This window comes from Nilaparvata lugens, chromosome 3 (genome assembly GCF_014356525.2).
Source record: "Nilaparvata lugens isolate BPH chromosome 3, ASM1435652v1, whole genome shotgun sequence".
NCBI lineage: Eukaryota > Metazoa > Arthropoda > Insecta > Hemiptera > Delphacidae > Nilaparvata > Nilaparvata lugens.
In genome coordinates, this window is record NC_052506.1 from 15760432 (window position 1) to 15781426 (window position 20995).

The 20995-nt window shown below is 33.6% G+C and overlaps 1 protein-coding gene across 1 annotated transcript in view; it reads left to right on the top strand.

Moving 5' to 3' along the window:
• Positions 1-20995, top strand: part of LOC111057303 (serine/threonine-protein kinase 26) — a 46611-nt gene that overhangs the window by 20630 nt on the left and 4986 nt on the right. The window contains 9 exon segments of the mRNA XM_039423032.1: positions 1849-2073; positions 6149-6314; positions 7868-8025; positions 10886-10903; positions 10905-11072; positions 12838-12983; positions 13847-14051; positions 15690-15947; positions 19884-20086. Coding sequence (XP_039278966.1) covers positions 1849-2073; positions 6149-6314; positions 7868-8025; positions 10886-10903; positions 10905-11072; positions 12838-12983; positions 13847-14051; positions 15690-15947; positions 19884-20086 — 1547 coding nt within the window.

Genomic DNA, 20995 nt, shown 5'->3' on the forward strand with positions numbered 1-20995 from the left:
GTGTGGATCACTGAAACTAGTTGTTATAATTTGTATTTTCAATCTGTATTATTAATTTAAAAAAGGGTACTATAAAAGGGTAATTTAAAAGGGATTATATTTTAAAATAATAATAATTCTCATATAATGTATACTATAGATAGAATCAATAATCACGAGAGGAAAAACATGTGAATTATTGTAAATAGATTCCAACCGGAGATTTCAGTAGAAAATATAATAGAATACTACTTGCTGCATTTTGAGCGAATTCCCAGGTCTGGTGGCCCGGGGCTCAATATGCACTAAACTTATTTATAAATTCCACTCAAGCCAGCTTCAAGTTTCAACAAAATTAGTATTCAAACCCGTGTTTCTCCTATCAACAAATTTATGTCCATCGAAAATAATCGATTAAATTATATTCAGAGTTTAAGCTAAATTTATTTCTAGGATCATCTAATTTTTTTTTATATAACCAACTAACCAGCAACTTATGAATTTAGATAGTCCTCTAAATCTTTCATGACTGGAAATCGCTTCTACGAAAAATGACTAAAGAAATAATCTGGTCTCTCAATTCGGAATTCATATTATTGGAATCGTGATGATTGGAACGGTCATCTGAAAATAACTGATAACTAAATCCGGCATTCTGTGCTAATTCTGTGCCTGTCATCTTTGTTTAGAAATAAAATATTGTTTTCGCCGAAAACATTGAATTATTCATTCAGCGTGCTGGCTCTTCATATGACATGTTCCTCATTCTCTTCAACAACAAAATGCGCTCAAGTTGGTTAACTGGAGCCACAGTTTTTGCGATGCCTGCAGATAAGAGAAATAATTATTTCACTCAAGCTCTCTTCCTTACTTGAGGGTGACATTGTATAATCGATCACTGTCAAATTACCCCAAGGAGACTGTGCAAAGTAAAAATAAGACCGCCCTTCATTTTATGAAATTCAGCTCGTTTAAAGTGACGCAAACAGTTTAGAGCGGTACTCCATGGAGACCATTTTCCATTAAACAGCTTAGGCTTAACCCTTCTGATACTCTGAAAAATTCCCCACTAACAGAAAATGATTCAAACTCCCACCATAGTCAAGTTTTCATAATCGTCCAAAATACATATTCAAATTATCAATAATTAAATCCATTCTATTTATTTTGAATTAGGCTATATACGTATGTAATGCCACCTAAATTTTATAGTCTATATAATGTCATTAACGTGCCATTTTTCAGTAGAAATTTGTTTCTATACAAACATTTGATATGAATGTTGTGACAAGCATTCATTTTCAATGGGAAATTGTTTCACTCATTGCTCATTAAAATATGAAATTTGAATGTTTATATGCAGCTCACTTTGAACTTACTTGCAGATTACTTACTTAAGAAGCGCTACAGTCCTGCGCAGACCGTGTCCTTCTCGACAATTCGCCTCCAATCATCTCTCTGACATGCCTACCTCTTCCAATTCCTCACTCCTAAGCATTTCAAGTCCTTTTCTACATCCTGCTGCCAGTGTGTTCTAGGGCGGCCTCTCCTTTTTGTACTTCCATTCTTCCAACAAGCATTGTTGCAGATTATTAAAATAATATTTTATCTCTCTCAATATCATTTTTAATGACAACTGCTTGCTGTACAAATGAAGAAATAAATTACATATTTCTCTGGCAGTGAGCATGGAATTGACCAGTGATACTTTTCTTCTTCTTCTTCTTCTTCTTCTTCTTCTTCTTCTTCTTCTTCTTCTCTTCTTCTTCTTCTCCTTCAAGCATGATGTACTCTTTATGAACTCGTGGTTGATTCATAATCAACTGATGTTTTGGACATTTTATAATAGTTGGCTTTATCTGTTTGCAGAAGGTGGATCCTGAGCTGATCTTCACTAAACAAGAGAGAATTGGCAAGGGCTCGTTCGGAGAGGTGTTCAAGGGAATCGACAACCGCAGTCAGCAAGTCGTTGCCATAAAGATCATCGATTTGGAAGAGGCTGAAGATGAAATCGAAGACATTCAACAGGAGATCATGGTGCTCTCGCAATGTGATAGTCCTTTCGTTACTAAATACTTCGGCTCCTACCTTAAGGTAACTATTATAATATTGTTTTATAGTACTTTTTATATCAATGTGATCCAACATATTGATCTGATCGGTTAGGAAGGCCTTGAAAGTTATTAGGCCTACTGTACAATAGAAAATTTCTATTTTGGCTGTAAGACATGGTTTTCTATTTTCCCTAGTACTCCTCTCCCCCCTATACAAAATGTCTGAGGATTCTTGTTTAGAATTAATTGTAATTTCACATGATACGTGATTTTTCATCATTACTCCAAGTTGTATAAGGCTCCAATCACACTTACGCGACTCAGGTCGAGAAGAGACTCGACTCTAGTCGAGAGCATGTGTTTTCAAATGGTGACTGACAGTCGCGGAGATTAGAATCGACTTGTCTGAGTGTCACCATTTGAATTTAAATGCTCTCGACTAGAGTCGAGTCTCTTCTCGACCTGAGTCGCGTAAGTGTGAGTTGAGCCTTAGTTGTATAGAGTAAAAGTAGTGAGTTTCCAGAATTTTCATAAATACCCCTTTTTTGAAAATCTGTAGTTCAAAAAACAAGAAATTGTAGATTCTTGCGCGACCAGTCAATATGTTGGAAATTTTATTGTCTTTAATTTTGAGAAGAATGGTTTTTTATTGAAAAAAGTCCCAAAATTTGAGGGTTTTTGGGGTTTTGAGGGGTGAAGCCGCCGTCTGGCGTGTCAGCAAATTTTAGATTCGAATTCACCGCCCCAAAATACATATGAAATTGACAAGGGGGGTATTTCCTGAAAAATGACCTTTTGACTGGACTAATTTGTCCAACGAACTTGAGAATTCTCCACAACCAACTTCCATGGAATAGTATGATATTCATGCATTTTTTTATTTATTCGATTATTTATTTTTGACAATACGGGAGCATACAGGACCCCACAAAATCACCTCCATCAAATAATTACAATAATAATTATTGAAATTGACAAATTAAAAACTGGTCAATAGAAGCAAATTTTCAAAATACTCAACTAAAACTTTATTCAACTACATCATATAAACAGATACAAAATGAATGCTATCAAATCCTCTGTGACTAATGTCTTCAGTATTAATAGTATTTACAGTATTTGGGATCTTGTTTAATCAATCAATCATTCTTATTGATTCAAATAAATCAAATATACGAGATACAAAATTAATGCTATCAAATCCTGTGATGACTAATGTCTTCAGTATCATTAATAATTATAATTTATTTGGAATCTCGTTTAATCAATTAATTTTTGTCATTCTGTTGGCATTGATGTAATGCAATATCTCTTGTTGCTTCCAATACTCATATAATGAACGGAATTGTAATGTATTTTGAAAACAAATTCTTATTTCCAAATTCAAGCGTGTTTCTTTACAATAAATATTATTTATTTATCCATTGAATATACAATTACAATATCGTGGTGAAAAAACAGGCGCTAGTTCAAAACTTCTCCTGTTCCTAAATTCTGTTCAATAAAATGTCAAAGTAAGTTTAATTTCACATCACAAAATGTTCCACTTCAAAAATAAATAACTGTAATACACTTTATAATTCTGATTTTGAATTCCGATAGATTGATAGAAAAGTCAAACAATAGATTATAAACAAAAACTCTTGAACCATTCTAAAATATTGACAGTCTTGAAAAATTTCGAGCCTAGAATTCAAACATCATTACATGTAACATTTTCCTATGCCCCACCCTTTGCTGCTAAAATAATGTATAATTTTGACGTTTCATAAGATAAAACCAATATACAGAGTGCTTCCAAGTTTGATAATAAAAAGCTTAATATCAAGTAGGATAAAATATTCAATGGCAAAAAATTGCAATGGTCATCGAGGTTGTACACCTCGCTTTTTGGAAACTTTTTACTGCTGACATTTCCAGAAGTATTTCGATTTAAAGTTATAAAAATGTAACAAATTTATATGGATTTTTTTTATAATTTTTACTTTTTGATATATGAACGCCTAAAGTTGAGATCTTTTGGGTTAGTCATTTTAGAATTGGTTGCGAATATATACATAAAATTTTGAGGATGAATTCTCAAAGATTTTGTTCAAAGAATGACACACTTCTTGATTTCTTAGCATTTTCAATTCTCGGTAAATCTATTTCATTTTGAAAACATTAGCCAGTTTTAGTTATTATTTAAAACTGGAAACTTGATCTATGATTATTTCAGCTAAAAAGGAAATAATTATTTTTCCTGAGAACAAATTGTTTTCAAAATTTGTTCAGTTCAGTTGGATTCTTTTCACTTTTGAGGGAAAATATTATTTGCTTGTAGTACTTGATATTTTAGTACTCAACTTTATCAAGTTGGTATTTGACAGTACTCAGACTGATAATAGTTTACCCATAATTTGTTGTATTTTTATCAAGTACGTAATTTATCAGCTCATATCACAATAAGCAAGCTTTCTGCTAAAATGTATACAAATCAAGTAATCGATCGAGAGATTGTTGTATTGGTGTCATGAAATATTGGTCTGACATATTAAAGCATATTATGAATTTCTGATAAGGAGTAGCATCGTATGATCGCATCTCATAAATATTGGAGTTAAATGATAGGTATAAAGACTGCATGAATGATGGGTATTTTATAGATAGGAATTAATGAATCCTTCGGAATTCAAGAATTAACTCGGAAACCCGTATATTTGTTTTGTTTTCTTTGCCTTGTACAATGCATATGAATACTGTATTTTTTAAATACCTATTTGTATGAGTACTTGCTCAAGAACAAATAATAAAACTATTTGGTTCAATTAATTTTTTGCGTGAAAATACAGTTTGAATCGATCAAAGACAAAATTAATTTGAAAAAATGGAGTGATCAAAACACAGTTTCAACAGAAATTTATTGGCATATTAAAATTGAATAATTTTAAATATATTTTGCTATAATTTTAGTAGGTACCTACATCAGAAGATAATCGTTTCAAATATTTAGTGAAAGCAGACAGCCTTGTTAAGGATTTAATATATTTATTAAATAAATATTAGTCTAGTCCAGAGGCTCCTAACAAAATTTTCTTCAGGACCCTCATCAAGCATCGTCTATTGTCACATGGACTCTCATCAATCCTGAAGTTGAAAAATGGTCCTCTAAATTGTTATTCATTTTTTATCCCACAGTATCAAATAGTCAATAAAAAACTGTATTTTTTAAGAAATTTATTTCATTTTCTTGTTTTACTATTCAAAGCATTATATCTTTTCGATATAAACGTGACATTTTACTCTGATTATTTAGGGTACACACAAAATAACTATAAAACACTAACGTAATATGTTCAACTTATATTCATCAACTTGGAAAGTTCAAGTTATTCTGAACCAATTGATGTTTAGTGATTGTTTGTGTCTCGAAATTAATTTCCAAGTTCTCTCTTGAGCTTTTAAAAACTTGTGTCTCGAAATTAATTTCCAAGTTCTCTCTTGAGCTTTTAAAAACTGAGTGATGACATGAACTCCTAATGGGAGTTCATTGCTGATTTTGAGGAGGCTCTGATAAGCTCTTTAATCAACTTCAGTGAATGATGATCGCTCGCAAAATTGCAGAATGTAATCATCTTAATGGAACACCTAATTACCTCCTTGTTGTTCATTCACATGTTCCATCATACTCTAATAAGAAAGGTAGAAAATTGAAATAGGGAATAATTCATTTTATAATTGGATAAATACATTTTGGAGGTGTTGACATTTTTGAATAATTTAATGAAATATTCAAATAGAAATAAAAAATTACTTCCGGTGTCTTCCTCATGATCCTAAGATCAGGTAATCGTCAAATTACTGTTCATTATATACAAAATCATTTATTTTTTGAACTCTTATATAAAAGTTCAATTACAACATGCAAATAAACGCTTTTTAAATTACTATTATCTTATTTTTGAATAAATTTACCATCATGCTACCAATTTTCTACTGTTTTTTCATGGATTTATACGTTGAAGTTATTGAAATTTTTCGTGAAATACTGTGTTAAAAATGTTTGCTATTGTTTGAGAATCTCAAATTTTGTACTATTATTATATCTAAATGACATACTTTCATTTGCCTTACAGGGAACGAAATTATGGATCATTATGGAGTACCTGGGTGGGGGCTCTGCCCTTGACTTGATGAAAGCTGGAAACTTTGAAGAGATGCACATAGCTATAATATTGAGAGAAGTACTAAAAGGCCTAGACTACCTCCATAGTGAACGAAAACTACATAGGGATATAAAAGGTAAATAATTTTTCTGTAAGATCTCATCAAATGGCACACCACATAGTATTAAATAATCCCATCACATTTTCGATGGGACTTTTTATTTCTCTTCCGTCCCAATTTTCTTATTCAAGGGGTCTTTCTCATTCGTTTTCATGTCCTTGCAACTTCTTAATTCATACCAATCAAATTAATCTTGGGCTTATGCAATAACATACTATTATGCAATATTGTATACAACATAATACACTTGATACAATACTGGGAAAAAACCTGCTAAGGCATAAGCCTGAAGTTGCAAATAAACTTATCTAGTACATCTTAATAATAGGAATATTTTATAATTTGTAATTATGATAAAACTCAATGAAGATAATGGAATGGAATGCTCAAAAAAGAGAAATAATGAGATGGAATGACCAAAAAAGAGAAAAGAGGCTGGCTTCTAACAATAGAAAATGCATGATAAACTTGCATGTAGATGCTTTGCCATCAGCAAGAAGCTTCCAACATGAAATAAAGAACGAATAACAATAAATAAACCACTGGAAAATTACTAATTATAATGATACAAGAATTATTTAACCTTAAATATAGCAGCGAAGAGAAAATAAGCAACATAAAATAGTATATACAAATACCTAACCTAAAAAAAATTTGTTCGAAGCCTTTCACTGTGATGACACAACAATGTATGACGACATGCTTGTCCTACCGTTAGTGGTCAGCCGTACTTCACAACTTGGACGGTTTGAATCCTACATACAAAATGATTTTACTTTGAAAAATGGTGATGTGTTGGGTTCCTATACACTGCCTTAATAAATCCAGATTCGCAGATTTCCAGACTGTTCTGAATTATTGAAGGATGAGAAACTGAAACCTTTTCGCACTTTTCAGTTTCTTGATTTCTTTGCGCTTGTGCTATATCCCACTTTAGGGCCAGTTCCTAAATGAGCAAAAATTCTCATGTGCTATGCTTTTATAGGTTGCATAAATGACTCGACCATTTCATTGAAATAATAGTAAATATGACTATAACTTGTTCTTGAAGTTCTACAAAATTCAATGTAGCACTTCTCTCATTACAATAGTACTTTTAACTAAATTTGCAAGTCTGTACGCGTATCAAGGCGCTGAGCACATCTTCAGCAGGCAGATGGGGCTTAGCGCCCTGGATGCGTTGATTTGAGAAACTATATTTGCTTCTTTGTACTGAAGGAGTGTGGCCAAGATCCTTACTTAGAGTTGCGAGAGCTCTACAATAAGCCAGATTGACGGATATGGATTGGATGGAATGTTGAAAGAGTCTACAGGATGAATCTAGGAGGAATCAGATTGGAAGAGAGAGACCGAGAATGTGATTGATTGATTCATTGATTGATTTATTGGTGTTGTGATTCCTATTAATGTGGGAAGTCACTTAATTGAGAAGGATAAAGGAAGAAATAGCAAAATCTTAACTAATGAAATCTTCACTCATTAAATCTTTACTAGCTTGCTCCTTTCAATGATTGAAATGTATTTGTATTTCTATTGCAAAATTCTGATTGATTGTTGTATTGTTTCAGCGGCGAACGTTTTACTTAGTGAGATAGGTGATGTTAAATTGGCGGATTTTGGTGTTGCCGGTCAGTTGACGAATACTACCAGTAAACGCAACACGTTCGTCGGCACTCCGTTCTGGATGGCTCCTGAAGTCATCAAACAATCGGCCTATGACTCAAAGGTAAATCACCGCACTTGCTCATTAGTAGTGATATCAAGTTGTATTTTGTGACTTCAACATCGTAATTCTCCTGTAAGAAGATTCATTCATTACTCTCAATCTAAGTGATACTTTCCAACGACAGATGAAATCAGTCTTCAAAATTATACGGCCCTTACAATAGAGTACATTCTATTGTTTGATCAAATCAATTTTTCTCCATCACAAGATATTTATTTATTTATTACAAATTATTTTTTTATTTACATCAATAGAAAAATTACAACATATAGAGGCTCACAGCTTTATGCCAAAACAAGACTCATTGAAAATCAATTGTTTACACAAACAAAAACTAAATTAATAAGAAAGGAAATAGTAGCAGTAAAATAGCTTTGAACAAACATTATAAATAGAAAATAACACAAGACACAATAGCGAATAAACTTGAAAAAAGAAAGAAAAACAAAATAGACTAACTGAAAAAACATAACTATGACTTGTATTAAAATACATTACTTGTATATATGTATACTTGTATATTATGTATACTTGTATACTTGTGTAAATACATCACAATACTTTTATTATAGTATTTAAATACATTTTAGCACAATTTATCAGTATATTACAAACTTCATTCATCTGATTTATACTTTAATTACTCGAACTTGAAAAGAAATAACCAAGTTAACTTTATCATTAAAAATTTAATAAAAGAAGTATATGATTATTCCACTATTCATTCACTAAATGCATCAATGCATTACTAATTTTGTAATATTTTATTCAATATCTGTGATAAATTCTTGGTCGCAAGTAAATCAAAATAATTTCCTATCATCAAATATGTTTAACCAACAATCTCTGTAAGTATTTCATCGGCTAACCTTGTTGAATTTATTCTAGAGTAACTCTGAAATATATTAATTTCAAAAAATATCGAGTGAAACTGCATGACATTTTTCCAACAGTAAAAAAGATTTTACAAGAGTCTCTTGCTCGTAAACCACAAATCACTCTTAATATCTTCTTCTGGATAATGAAGATGTGGCTATTAACTGGATTCCCCCAAAAAATTGTCCCATAGCTCAAGTGGGAATAGGCATAAGCATAATAAACTGCCAAAAGGGTGTTTCTGTCAAAAGAGTGAGATAGTGTTAGTATTACAACATTTTTTTTTTCAATTGTATCTAAAGCCTGATAATTGAGAATCTAAAATCAAACTTTGCATAGATGGTGCAGTGCTCCTGAAATTTTTACAGATATGGGACTTGTGGCAATTGATAGAGCTTATCGATGACTATTTTAGGTATGAATTTGATCAAAATCGTTGGAGCCGTTTCCGAGAAAATCACGAAAAACCCTGTTTTTGACAACATTTTCGCCATTTTAGCCGCCATCTTGAATTGCATTTGATCGAAATTGTTCGTGTCGGATCCTTATATTGTAAGGAGCTTACGTTCCAAATTTCAAGTCATTCCGTTAATTGGGAGGTGTCGAGATTAATTGGAATATATCGTGTACACAGACGCACATACACTCATACACACACACACACATACAGACCAATACCCAAAAACCACTTTTTTGGACTCAGGGGACCTTGAAACGTATAGAAATTTAGAAATTGGGGTACCTTAATTTTTTTCGGAAAGCAATACTTTCCTTACCTATGGTAATAGGGCAAGGAAAGTAAAAAAGCAAGGGTCCCAGGACAGAACATTGAGGTACTCCGTTTGGGACTTTTCTAAATGAAGATGTTCTTTTAGATGATCTGTCTCTTACACATTGTTGTCTACTCTGAAGATAAGATGCAATCCATTTAAGAGCAGTACCCGCTACTCCATAAAAGCTTAATTTTTTTAGCAGGAGCTCGTGATTTACACAATCGAATGCTTTTGACAGATCACAGAAGATGCCAGCAGCTTGCTTAATTTTTTTAGCAGGAGCTCGTGATTTACACAATCAAATGTTCTTGACAGATCACAGAAGATGCCAGCAGCTTGCTGCAACTATTGCTGTTTTTAGTGTATATTAATGATCTATCTAAGGCATCACCTGATTTCAAAAAATATCAAGTGAAACTGCATGACATTTTTCCAACAGTAAAAAAGATTAAGATCTCTCACTCTCACCTCCCTCTTCTTCAGCTCAAATCACAGTTTCTAAAAATATAGTCTATACAAAATTACTTTTGCCTTGGAGGGACTTGCGCAGCAGAGAAAGGTTACAGCATACAGCGGCGGCGATGTTGCCGTTCTAAACCGGCCAGCTTTCTCTAATTTCTAGTGAGTTTTCAAGTGCTCATGATACACTCACGAAGTTTCCTCTCTGAGAGCACTGAGTCGACTGAGTCTAATCGACAAATTGGCGACTGCGCTTCTACCTATGACTCTATTCATCACTGAAATTGGCTGATCTCCATCCATTTATCAGCTCTGTATATTCTTCCAAGTCAAAAAAAATCTATGAACTACAGTGTTTTATAGAACTTTTTTCAAAAAAGTGATCTGTGCTATACTACCCGATAGTACTAGACTGTACTTGTTCAGTCATGTTATGTGGTTAAAAGATAATAATCATTTTTAAAACTTTGAGAATGTATAATACTAGCACCCATTACATATTACTAGCTAGTATAATATTCCCATATACTACTTCTAGTATTACTACTCGCATTGTATATTACTAGCTAATTCTCAAGAAAATCAACATGAGTGCATTCTGTTCTAAGGTAGCCATCAACATTTTCTATTCTAGACCACCATACTCATGTCTCCCATAACTACATCCAGGTGGAGAGATATTTTTCACCTTATATGACTGTACTAAAATATTGATTGAAGTGTAAGTTGATTGATGGCTGATGGTGTTTCAGGCTGATATCTGGTCGCTGGGGCATAACCGCAATAGAACTGGCAAAAGGCGAGCCTCCCAACTCGGAGCTGCACCCGATGCGAGTTCTCTTCCTCATACCGAAAAACAATCCTCCACAGCTGACTGGCAATTACACTAAACAGTTCAAGGAATTTGTTGAAGCGTGTCTCAACAAAGATCCAGAAAATGTGAGTAGTTGGCTCGGACCAATAAATAATTCTGAGGCTTATCTCTATCTCCTCTTCTAAAATTAGATTCTTGTTTGAATTATTTTCGACGATACTACATAGGCTACTAAATTTTTGAATAACAGTTTTTAAAAACTAGTACCATGGAGAGAAAAGATAGCATCCCATGATTTATCATGGATATCCCATGATATAGGACATCTATGTTCAAATTTTCAATATCAACTCAAGCTGATAGTCCTGGTAGTTCTTTTTCGTGAAGCTGGTACGAAGGTGGTAGTCTCTCATACTGTGCTGTTCTTAGTCTTACACTCTCACCCGGCCAAAACAGTAATAATGGACCGTAGTCAATAGTAATCGGCTGATTTAACAAAAAATTGCCTTGAAATTTGGAACATAAACAACTTATACCATGGGAAAATCTTCTTATGCTATCTTTACTCTATGCTATCTCACGTGTGGAGGGCTTTCGGATTTTTCCTTCTATTTCCAACACTATGCTGAAAATGTTTAAGATGGATGTAAGAATACGAAAGTGTACAGATGGAATTAAATAAAGAATGAATTTATTCAAATGCTAATTAATATATAATTATTATTTAACAAAAATCCTAAATAAATGCTATAAATCACCCCGAAGACATCTGCTACTGCAGACATTGACAACAGGGTTAACAGCTAGATGAAAATTCGATGAGAACTACTATCCAAAAATTAGTTGCCAGCCCGGGAATCGAACCCGGTACCTCCCAATTGCCAGTCAAAAATGCTCACCCTTACACCAAACTGACAATCTCTGGATAGCAGCGCTCATATCCAGTCATATCTCTCATATCTCAATGAGCGCTGCTATCCAGAGATTGTCAGTTTGGTGTAAGGGTAAGCATTCCTGACTGGCAATTGGGAGGTACCGGGTTCGATTCCCAGGCTGGCAACTAATTTTTGGATAGTAGTTCTCATCGAAGTTTCATCTAGCTGTTAACCCTGTTGTCAATGTCTGCAGTAGCAGATGTCTTCGGGGTGATTTATAGCATTTATTTAGGATTTTTGTTAAATAATAATTAAATACGAAAGTGCTCCAAAAGGGAGTTTTTTTATTAACTATTATTCAAACAATTAGATTGGAGTGTTGTCAAAAATAGTTCAAAATGTATTATTAACTAGAAGTTTGTCATGGAAAGTGAAATATATGGGTACAATTATATTTTTTCGTTGTTGTTAGAGTAGTTTGCTATTGAAAGAGATATATTGCCATAAAGGTATCAATCATAATTTTTTCAATTATTTTTCATTCTACTTAACAGTTATTCAGAGAAATAAAATTATCACATTTAAATTGTCAATGAAGTCCAAAATTAATTACAATAAAACCATAAGGTAGTGAAACAGTAATCTTTTATTCTGTAGGCCTATAGTATTCTTATCAACTTGATAGACGTAAGGGGATGTTTCTCTTGTCCAAGTAAGTTACATTCTATCTTATGGTACATTCTATTAGACTATAACTTTAAAATAGATATCTTGATGTGAAAGGGAAATGAGAAGTGAGAAGTCCTGATAAAAATGTATAGAGCGGCTACTGTTCATTTAAGTTGTTTGATTTGAAGAGGTAATACACCAAGAGTAATAGGATTAAACTTTAACAATTCAATTGATTCAATCTGAAAAATGTTGAGAAGTACATTGTTTTCTTGGGTAATGAGTGTATGATTTTTCTATAAGATGATGAATAATAATGATTTTTGAATGTTTTTCCTTATTTCAGAGGCCAACAGCAAAAGAATTGCTCAAATTTCCATTCATTAGAAAGGCAAAAAAGAGTTCTTATCTAATTGATTTAATAGACAGGTATAAAAAATGGAAATCACAGCGAAGTGGGGAAAGTGAAACAGAATCGGAAAATTCTGACTCGTAAGTAGTGATCAATAAATTAATTCACTTGGTCGTAGAACTAAATTATTTTATTTAAAAAATTTGAATTTTCTGTATAATATGTGCTTACTCATTCGATAGAGCTTACAGCATTAAATTATTTATCGACTATTAGCATTTTTAAGCATTTCAATTATTTAGAAATTATGTTATAAAACTGCAAAACATGCATCCCATGACACTACACTTTACACCATTAGGAACTCTGTAAAACCTTTTTATCCTGATGAGTACAATTCGAATACGTTGAAATTTGACTATGAAAACTTTTTAAAAACCCCCATCTTTGAAAAACTCCGCATCACGAGATGCTGAAGTTTTCATATAAACATGTTCTATAAATTTGTCATATGAACATGACAAATGCGCGCAGTGGCAAATATGTAAAACTGAAATTTCGTGTCAGATACGCTCAACTTTTACTAAAGGGTATTGAAAGGGTCCCGACAACCTGAAGTACCATTCAGGTAGAAAGACCATTCATTGTCTCACTCTCAATCATAATCGTCTGTCTATACTTCCCTACAGCCTATTCAGTAAAGATGTGAATTATATTTATTAGATCATTTCATAAATTAGATGACGCTAATAAGATGTTTCCAAGAGCTAAACACAATATTAAAACTGTGTTGATTATCGTAACAATCCATCATAATTATATACTTTTTGACAATAAACTGATAGAAGTCGGATGATCCTTTGCTCGTTTGTACAATATTTTTGCATCATACAAAAATGCATTATTTCATTTGAACATCTCATGTTCTCTATTCTCATGTTCATATTTTCGATTTTGGATGTTTTGTGTTGTCAATATTGATTGATGATATTTTGTGTTGCAGGGAAGAATCAGGCAAACCAGATAGCGACCTGGATGAGCCGTGGGTGATGACTGTGAAGGGGCCTCATTCGATAAAGCCGCCTCCAGTTGAGGAGACAAATGCCGTCAACAAGAAGGTCCACAACGGCTCTGGACCCCTTCAGAGTAAACCTGTCAACCATAAAGACTCCAACCTCAACCATTATAGACCCGATAAGAATATACCAGTAAGTATTTCCACCTCTCTTTTAGTGTCTGTAAATGCTGCAATTCACAGCAGAACAAAATCACCATTCAATATTATTAGATTACAAATTATTCTGTAACTCCTCCCTGGATATAAAATCTGTTTGATTTCACATTAATCGCAGATTTTTCCCATTAACGCCGGTAGTGAAGACATTTTATGCCAAAAGCCTCAATTAAAAAATCCTATTATATTAAACGAGCAAATTCTGTATATATTTATCTGGTTATGTGGTTATCTTGTTATATGTTTATATGGGTATATATTTATGTTCAACGGATCTCGAAACGGCTCTAAAGATTTTCACGAAATTTGGAACATAGTAGGTTTATGATATAAAAAATCGATTTCACTAGGTCTCATCCTTGGGAAAACTCGCTGAACGACACTAAAAGGATAATTCATCCTTGGCTGAAACAGCTGTGGATAGTAAAAAAGTGAGTGAACGAGTGAGTATGTGAAAAATCAAAATATCGCATCCCCGAAATTCATAAGATGACGTATAGCCAGCTGTGAAATATAAAAACGATCATTTTAGAGAATCGTGTTCTGTTTATCAATAAATAAAAATAACAAGCTCGGTGCCCCGACATTTGCTTTAAACTGGAGATTTAACACTTGAGCAGTACTTGTCATGCTGAATAACATGATAATTTCACCAAAAACAAGAGGCAGTTGGATATAGTCGGATTATTTTAAATTGTTTCTGTACTATTATTTTTTTGTTGGTTTAGAATCAACTGTCGCTCAAAAACGTTTTCCTTCTGGTGAAATCGGGGCTATGAGTCGTTGTTCTAATGTAATCGAAGACTTGAAGCAGAATTTCCTGTGAGCTAGAGGCATTTGTACTATCATCTGTTATTCAGACATTAAGATTATTCTGTAAAAAAATTTGATTTGATCAGACTCATAATTGTTTTGATAATATGTGCAACATCCATAGTTTCTGCTGTATATAAAAACATCTAAAATCTTTGCTGGATTGACGTAGCGAAAATACTTGAATTTGAACATTGCTTCTTGTATGAGCCCAGTCACATCTTACTCATGAAAGACTGCAATTTGCAAAATGTAACACACTCTTTTGATGTTTTTTACAACGACGTGCAGTCAATTTTGTTTACTTATTGACTGGAGTAATTTCGAACGGCTAGCTCCATTTTCAACATCAAAATCGTGAGGTTAATCCATCACAGCTCGGAATGGATCAACACTTTGACACAGCCCCGCGCATATTATTTAGGTCATTTCACGCCGCCACAGCGTAGCTTGAAATACGTATTTGTAAGACGTAGCCGCCGTATCTCCTTATGTTAATCTACGCTACGCCGATTTGAAATGGACAGATTGATTAACATTAGGAGGTACGACGACTTCGGCTTTCAAAAGATGTATTTTAAGCTACGCTATAGCGGTGGGAAATAGCCTTTAGAGATTTTAAATTTTTCCCTATGACTTCGGTTTTTTTACAATACTTGTGTGGTTTATTAAAACTGATAAGAAGGTGAAGCTTACTTATTCTTTGCTATTGTTCAGCACCTTTCTCTGCTGAAATTAAATTGTTGTTTATGAGTAATGAGTGAATGATTTTGAAAGTAGTGTGCATGTGTGTGTTCAGCAGCCTCGCCCACACTCGGCGGCGCCCGCACCGCCGTCACCCGCAGCCGCCGACAAGCGGTCGTCGTCCAAGGATGTCACCATCGAGCACAGTCATAGTCACAGTCACAGTCACAGCAACAGTCACAGTCACAGTCACAGCAACGACAAGAAGCCGAGGCCGAGGTCCGACTCCAATTCCAACTCCTCCACCAAGGTGACGTCGCAGTCCTCCCGGTCGCCGTGTCTCTCAGTGCTCATCTATCCTCTCATTTCAGACGTAAGTCGGTCCTTATCACAAATAATATTCATACTATTTAGTGAGGTCCACGTTATAATGGCGGTATTTGATTGATATTGCTTTCATTAGGTCAATTGAATAAAAGTTGACAATTGCTAGTTCTAAGTAATTTTCAAGCAAATGCTAGGATTCGTGCCAGCTGTCTAATTTTATTTGTATAGCTTTATTTTATTGATTTGGCTTTGATACGGCTAGTAAAATATATTTTATTATTTTTAACAAGAATAAACAGTTTATATTATTTCATGATAATATAAGATATACCGGTATCAGCTATATTCTATAGATGGAAAGGTAGAGAAACGGCAACGCTGTTCTCTTATCTTTCTACACTGCCATTATGAAGTGGACCTCACTGTATCAATCTTGCTTTAGTGGAATTCACTTTGAAATGTCAGCTTTGGTAGGATGGAAAGTATTGATAAATAAATGCCTAGTGACATGACAGACTCTGGTTTTTCTGGTGTAAGAGTTTTCAGGTGGCACCTGATTCAAATTTCAGGTTCTTTGACATGGCTTAACGACAACTGGGCAACTGGGGAACTAATACGGGTAACTGGGAAACTAATAGAACTGGGCAACTAATAATTTAGATAAAATATTTTATTACTAAAGATATTTCCACATTGTTGAAAAACGATCTAGCAATGTTGCGTAGAAAGAAAAGGATACAGCTATCTGCTTTGTCGAATGATAGTATCTAGTGACTAGCATCTAGACACTGGTTCTAGCTATACAAATAAAACTATGCAAATTTTAGGCAACTGGGATTGACGGCTTAACGTGTCTACCTGAGATAAATATCGTGCAGTGGCATGATAAAAATATCTGATCCCGCCGAAATTCGAACCAGGGCCTCTGGTTTATAAAGCCAGCGTCCAACCCATTCGACTACGGTTACTCCCACATTGAAGTTAATGAATGATATAGTCCAGTCAAATGGTCGTTTTTCAAGAAACAGCCCCGAAAGAATTTTTCTCGACGGTTCTATTTGTATTTTGGGTCGCTGAATTCGAATCTGAAATTTGCTGACACGCCAGAGGGCGGCTTCACCCCCAAAACCCCAAAAATTTCGGACTTTTTAGATTTTTTAACTGAAGTGTTTCACAACTTTGAATATACGAGACTTTTGAATGATTAACGTATCAAAATTTTTTCGCATATTCAAAGTTGCGTATCTTGTGAAACACTTCAGTTAAAAAATCGAAAAAGTAGTCGATGTTGTAGAGAATTTTCTTCTCTTTTCGCTCCCATGAATCGTTTTCCTGATTTCAGTACCGTTCAAAAGTTACAGCTAATTGAGAAAATGATAATTTTCATTTTCTCATTTTTCTGCGATTTTACTGTTATTCAAGAGTCTCTAAAACGAGTAAGATACATGATAGAAACTTGCGATTACCTAACATAAAAGAGGAGATTCTGTTCTTCAAATCAAGACCAAGTACCATTTTTTATCATTTCGGGTTACCGAGATACACAGTTTTGAATATAGAAATTGACTATTTTTATGTGTATTTAATTAAATAGAGTCTAAAATACACTAAAAGTGGATTTTTTTCATTTTTTCATCAAATTTCAATTATGATACATGATTTTGAACCGCCTGACGAGCTGAGAAGAATGAGCTGTAGTACGAGGACATCTGATCATACTTATAACTTTTGACAGAATGATCAGATCTCCTCGTACTACAGCTCATTCTTCTCAGCTCGTCAAGGCGGTTCAAAATCATGTATCATGATTGAAATTTGATGAAAAAAATGAAAAAATCCACTTTTAGTGTATTTTAGCCTCTATTTAAATACACTTTAGCCTTGACGAGCTGTAGTACGAGGAGATCTGATCATTCTGTCAAAAGTTATAAGTATTTAAAGTTTTGATCCTTGACGTATCCTTATGACGTACCTCCCACTAGGAAATACTGAAATTAAATGTTTCTAACGGGTGATTCTCATAGAAAATAATCCGCGTGAGATGATTTCAGCCGAAATATGTATTTTTTTTTTTTTTTTTTTTGGTTAGGAAGGCCTTGAAAAGGTATTATAATGAAAAAATTGTATTTTTGCTGTAGGACATGATTTTCTATTTTTGGGTATATCCCCCCTCCCCCACTACTAAATTCGAAAATTCCTAAGGGATCTTGTTCATGATGAATTGTTCTTTCACGTGATGTGTGGTTTTTTATCTATACTAGAAAAATATCAATGTTGTATAGGGTAGAAGTGGTTGGTTTGCATAATTTTGAAAACCCTTTAAAAAATAACCCTTTTTTGAAAATTCGTAGCTCCCGAACCAAAAATGGTAGAACCCTCCACTCAATCCATTGAAAATCTTATTCTCTTTAATTTTGTCGAGAATAATTTTTCTTGAGAAACTCAAGGTTCACGAGATAAAATGGGAAAATTGAAAAAAGTCCGAAATTTTGGGGTTTTTGGGGGTTTTGGGGGTGAAGCCGCCCTCTGGCGTGTCAGCAAATTTCAGATTCGAATTCAGCGACCCAAAATACATATAGAACCTACAAGAAAAATTCTTTCGGGGCTGTTTCCTGAAAAACGACCATTTGACTGGAATAAGAAATGCTGACAGTTAGAATTTAATCACGTGGTGTACCTTGAGAATCAATGTTACTCTTTCTCACTCACATTCAGGCTACTTTTATTAATTCTGTAGTTCTCTTTTTTGCTGAGGATGGTGCCCACATGAGCTCTAGGCTAGTGCGTGGGTAATGAGACGGATGATGAGAGATGAGTTTATTAGCTCAAGGTGGTTTCCGAACCACCTTTTTGAACTCATAAATGTTCAATATTCAGAAGAGTTTGGCTCTTGAAGTGGCCTCGAAGTGCTCTATATTGATAAGTTGAATCTTACCCTCATTTGTCATTGAAGAAGCCTCACTCTCAGTATGGAGATTGTCTTGAGTGGCTTGCTTCAGAATATATTCTTCAAGTCTCATATTTCAAAATTGAGTTTTTCCAATTTAGCCTTTTTTTCATCAATAAAAAATTTAGGGCCGGTTTCCGAGCTCGGGATTTAGCTAAGTTCTAGACTTTAAACAGCTGGAGTCAAGAAAATTTGCTTTCTAAAACGGGGCGTAGTTGTAGTCATAGTCAACGTCACGTTCAAATTAAATTTCGAAAAACTAGAAAATTGAACACAAAATAAAATAAAGAGAAAATAGTGTAAAGTTTCAGCTATTTTGAATTATTTAGGAATGTTTCATTTCGTCAAGGAAAAACGTTTCCAATTATAGAAATGAGAAAATGAATATAAATGAGAATTAATAAATACATAATTAATAATAAATAATTATTATTTTGCTGCAACTATTTACTGCGACTATGCCCCGTTTTGGAAAGCTAATTTTTTTTATTCCAGCTGTAAAGTCTAGAACTCACCTAAATCCCGAGCTCAAAAACCGGCTCATAGTGTTCTCACGTTATTATAATAGAAATATGAGCTGAGGGCTTAGCACATGCAATATAGATGACCGCACCAAATCAATTTTCAGTAATGCGCTAATTTCAGCTTACAGCTAATCACAGCTATGGGTCTTATCTTAGCTTCATATTATAGATGTACATATTCTTACTGGCGTAGTTGTTTTTGGTTTCCCCTAGATCTTCCTATAATTTCCACATATTGAGTATCGATCACATAGAATCTGCATTTTTTTTTTTAATTATAATACATGTAGAGGATCATTAAAAACCAATCAAGAGCACTATTAACCATAGTATATGAGATAAATTGGTATGATAAAATTATCAATAATATTTTTGAGATTAAATTAATTATATTTCATCCAAGTGATAAATACTTTGCATTGATTTGATTAGTTGTGATGTAAGATTGCAAAAGTCCTAAAAAAAATCTAACTTCGCCTGATAAAGAATATTTTAATTTGATTGATTGCAGTTGCAAAGGAGGCACCAATATTCAGGCAGGGCTTCGGAGTCATCACATAAGACAGATGCCATAGAAGAGTTGAAGAATGCGTTCGAAATAGCTGAGAGATCCAGCCCTGGCATAAGCGACCAGTTTGTACGCGAAATCATTCAGAAGCTCCTACCAACGCTTCCCGACGTTAGGCTCAAAAGTGTTATGGATAAAATGACCAGGTAATTTTTTGAATTTATCGCATGATATTTGTCTTTAATGTTTTTCACATTAATTCTCTAACTGCAGTCATTTAGTATTCATATTTCTGCATCACATTCCCTCGACCTGAAAACTGACAAACATTCTCTAGTAAATGCTTGTATTCTAGTACAAATTTGTCATTGACTTTTAATTGAATTGAAGCTGGCTAATGGGATGTGTGCTTTTTCCATTGTTATTCAACATTTATTCTGAGTACATCTTCAGATAATCCTTGGAAGGTGAAGAAGTAGGCATTTCTGTGAACGGACAGATACTCAACAAAATTAGATATGCTGATGACTCTGTCATTTTAGTAGAGAGTTTAGATGATTTACAGATGCTGGTGGATTAGATTAGACTCCATTATAGCGTTTTATGTATGTTACAATATTCACTGGCTTATACACTAATTTACATTAAATTACGGTTTTTTTTATTTTAATTTACTATTGCTATCTAGTCATGAGACTAATGAGCAAATTTTATCGAACCTAACCTAAATAAAAATAAAATACAGTGAAACTCTCACTAGAATATCTTACTGCTAATGATAATATTATATACTTAAATTAAATAACTGTACTATAAAGCATGATTTTATTGTTTCACTCAATCACTGAATTGTTTAAATGACGGTAATGCTAATTATTCAACAAATTTTACAAAGTATAAAAAATTAATCAATGAGAATAAAGATTGAATGCCATTAGAATAACGATAATATAATATTGTGATGTAAATTCATAAATCGGTGGTGTTTCAAAAAATAATTGTCGATTCTTTAAGAATGATATAAAATAATATCCTTCCCATCAACACACGACCGAGCTGTGTTTATTAAAATTAGTACCACGTTCAAAAGTCAGGATTTGACAGTTAATTCAAAA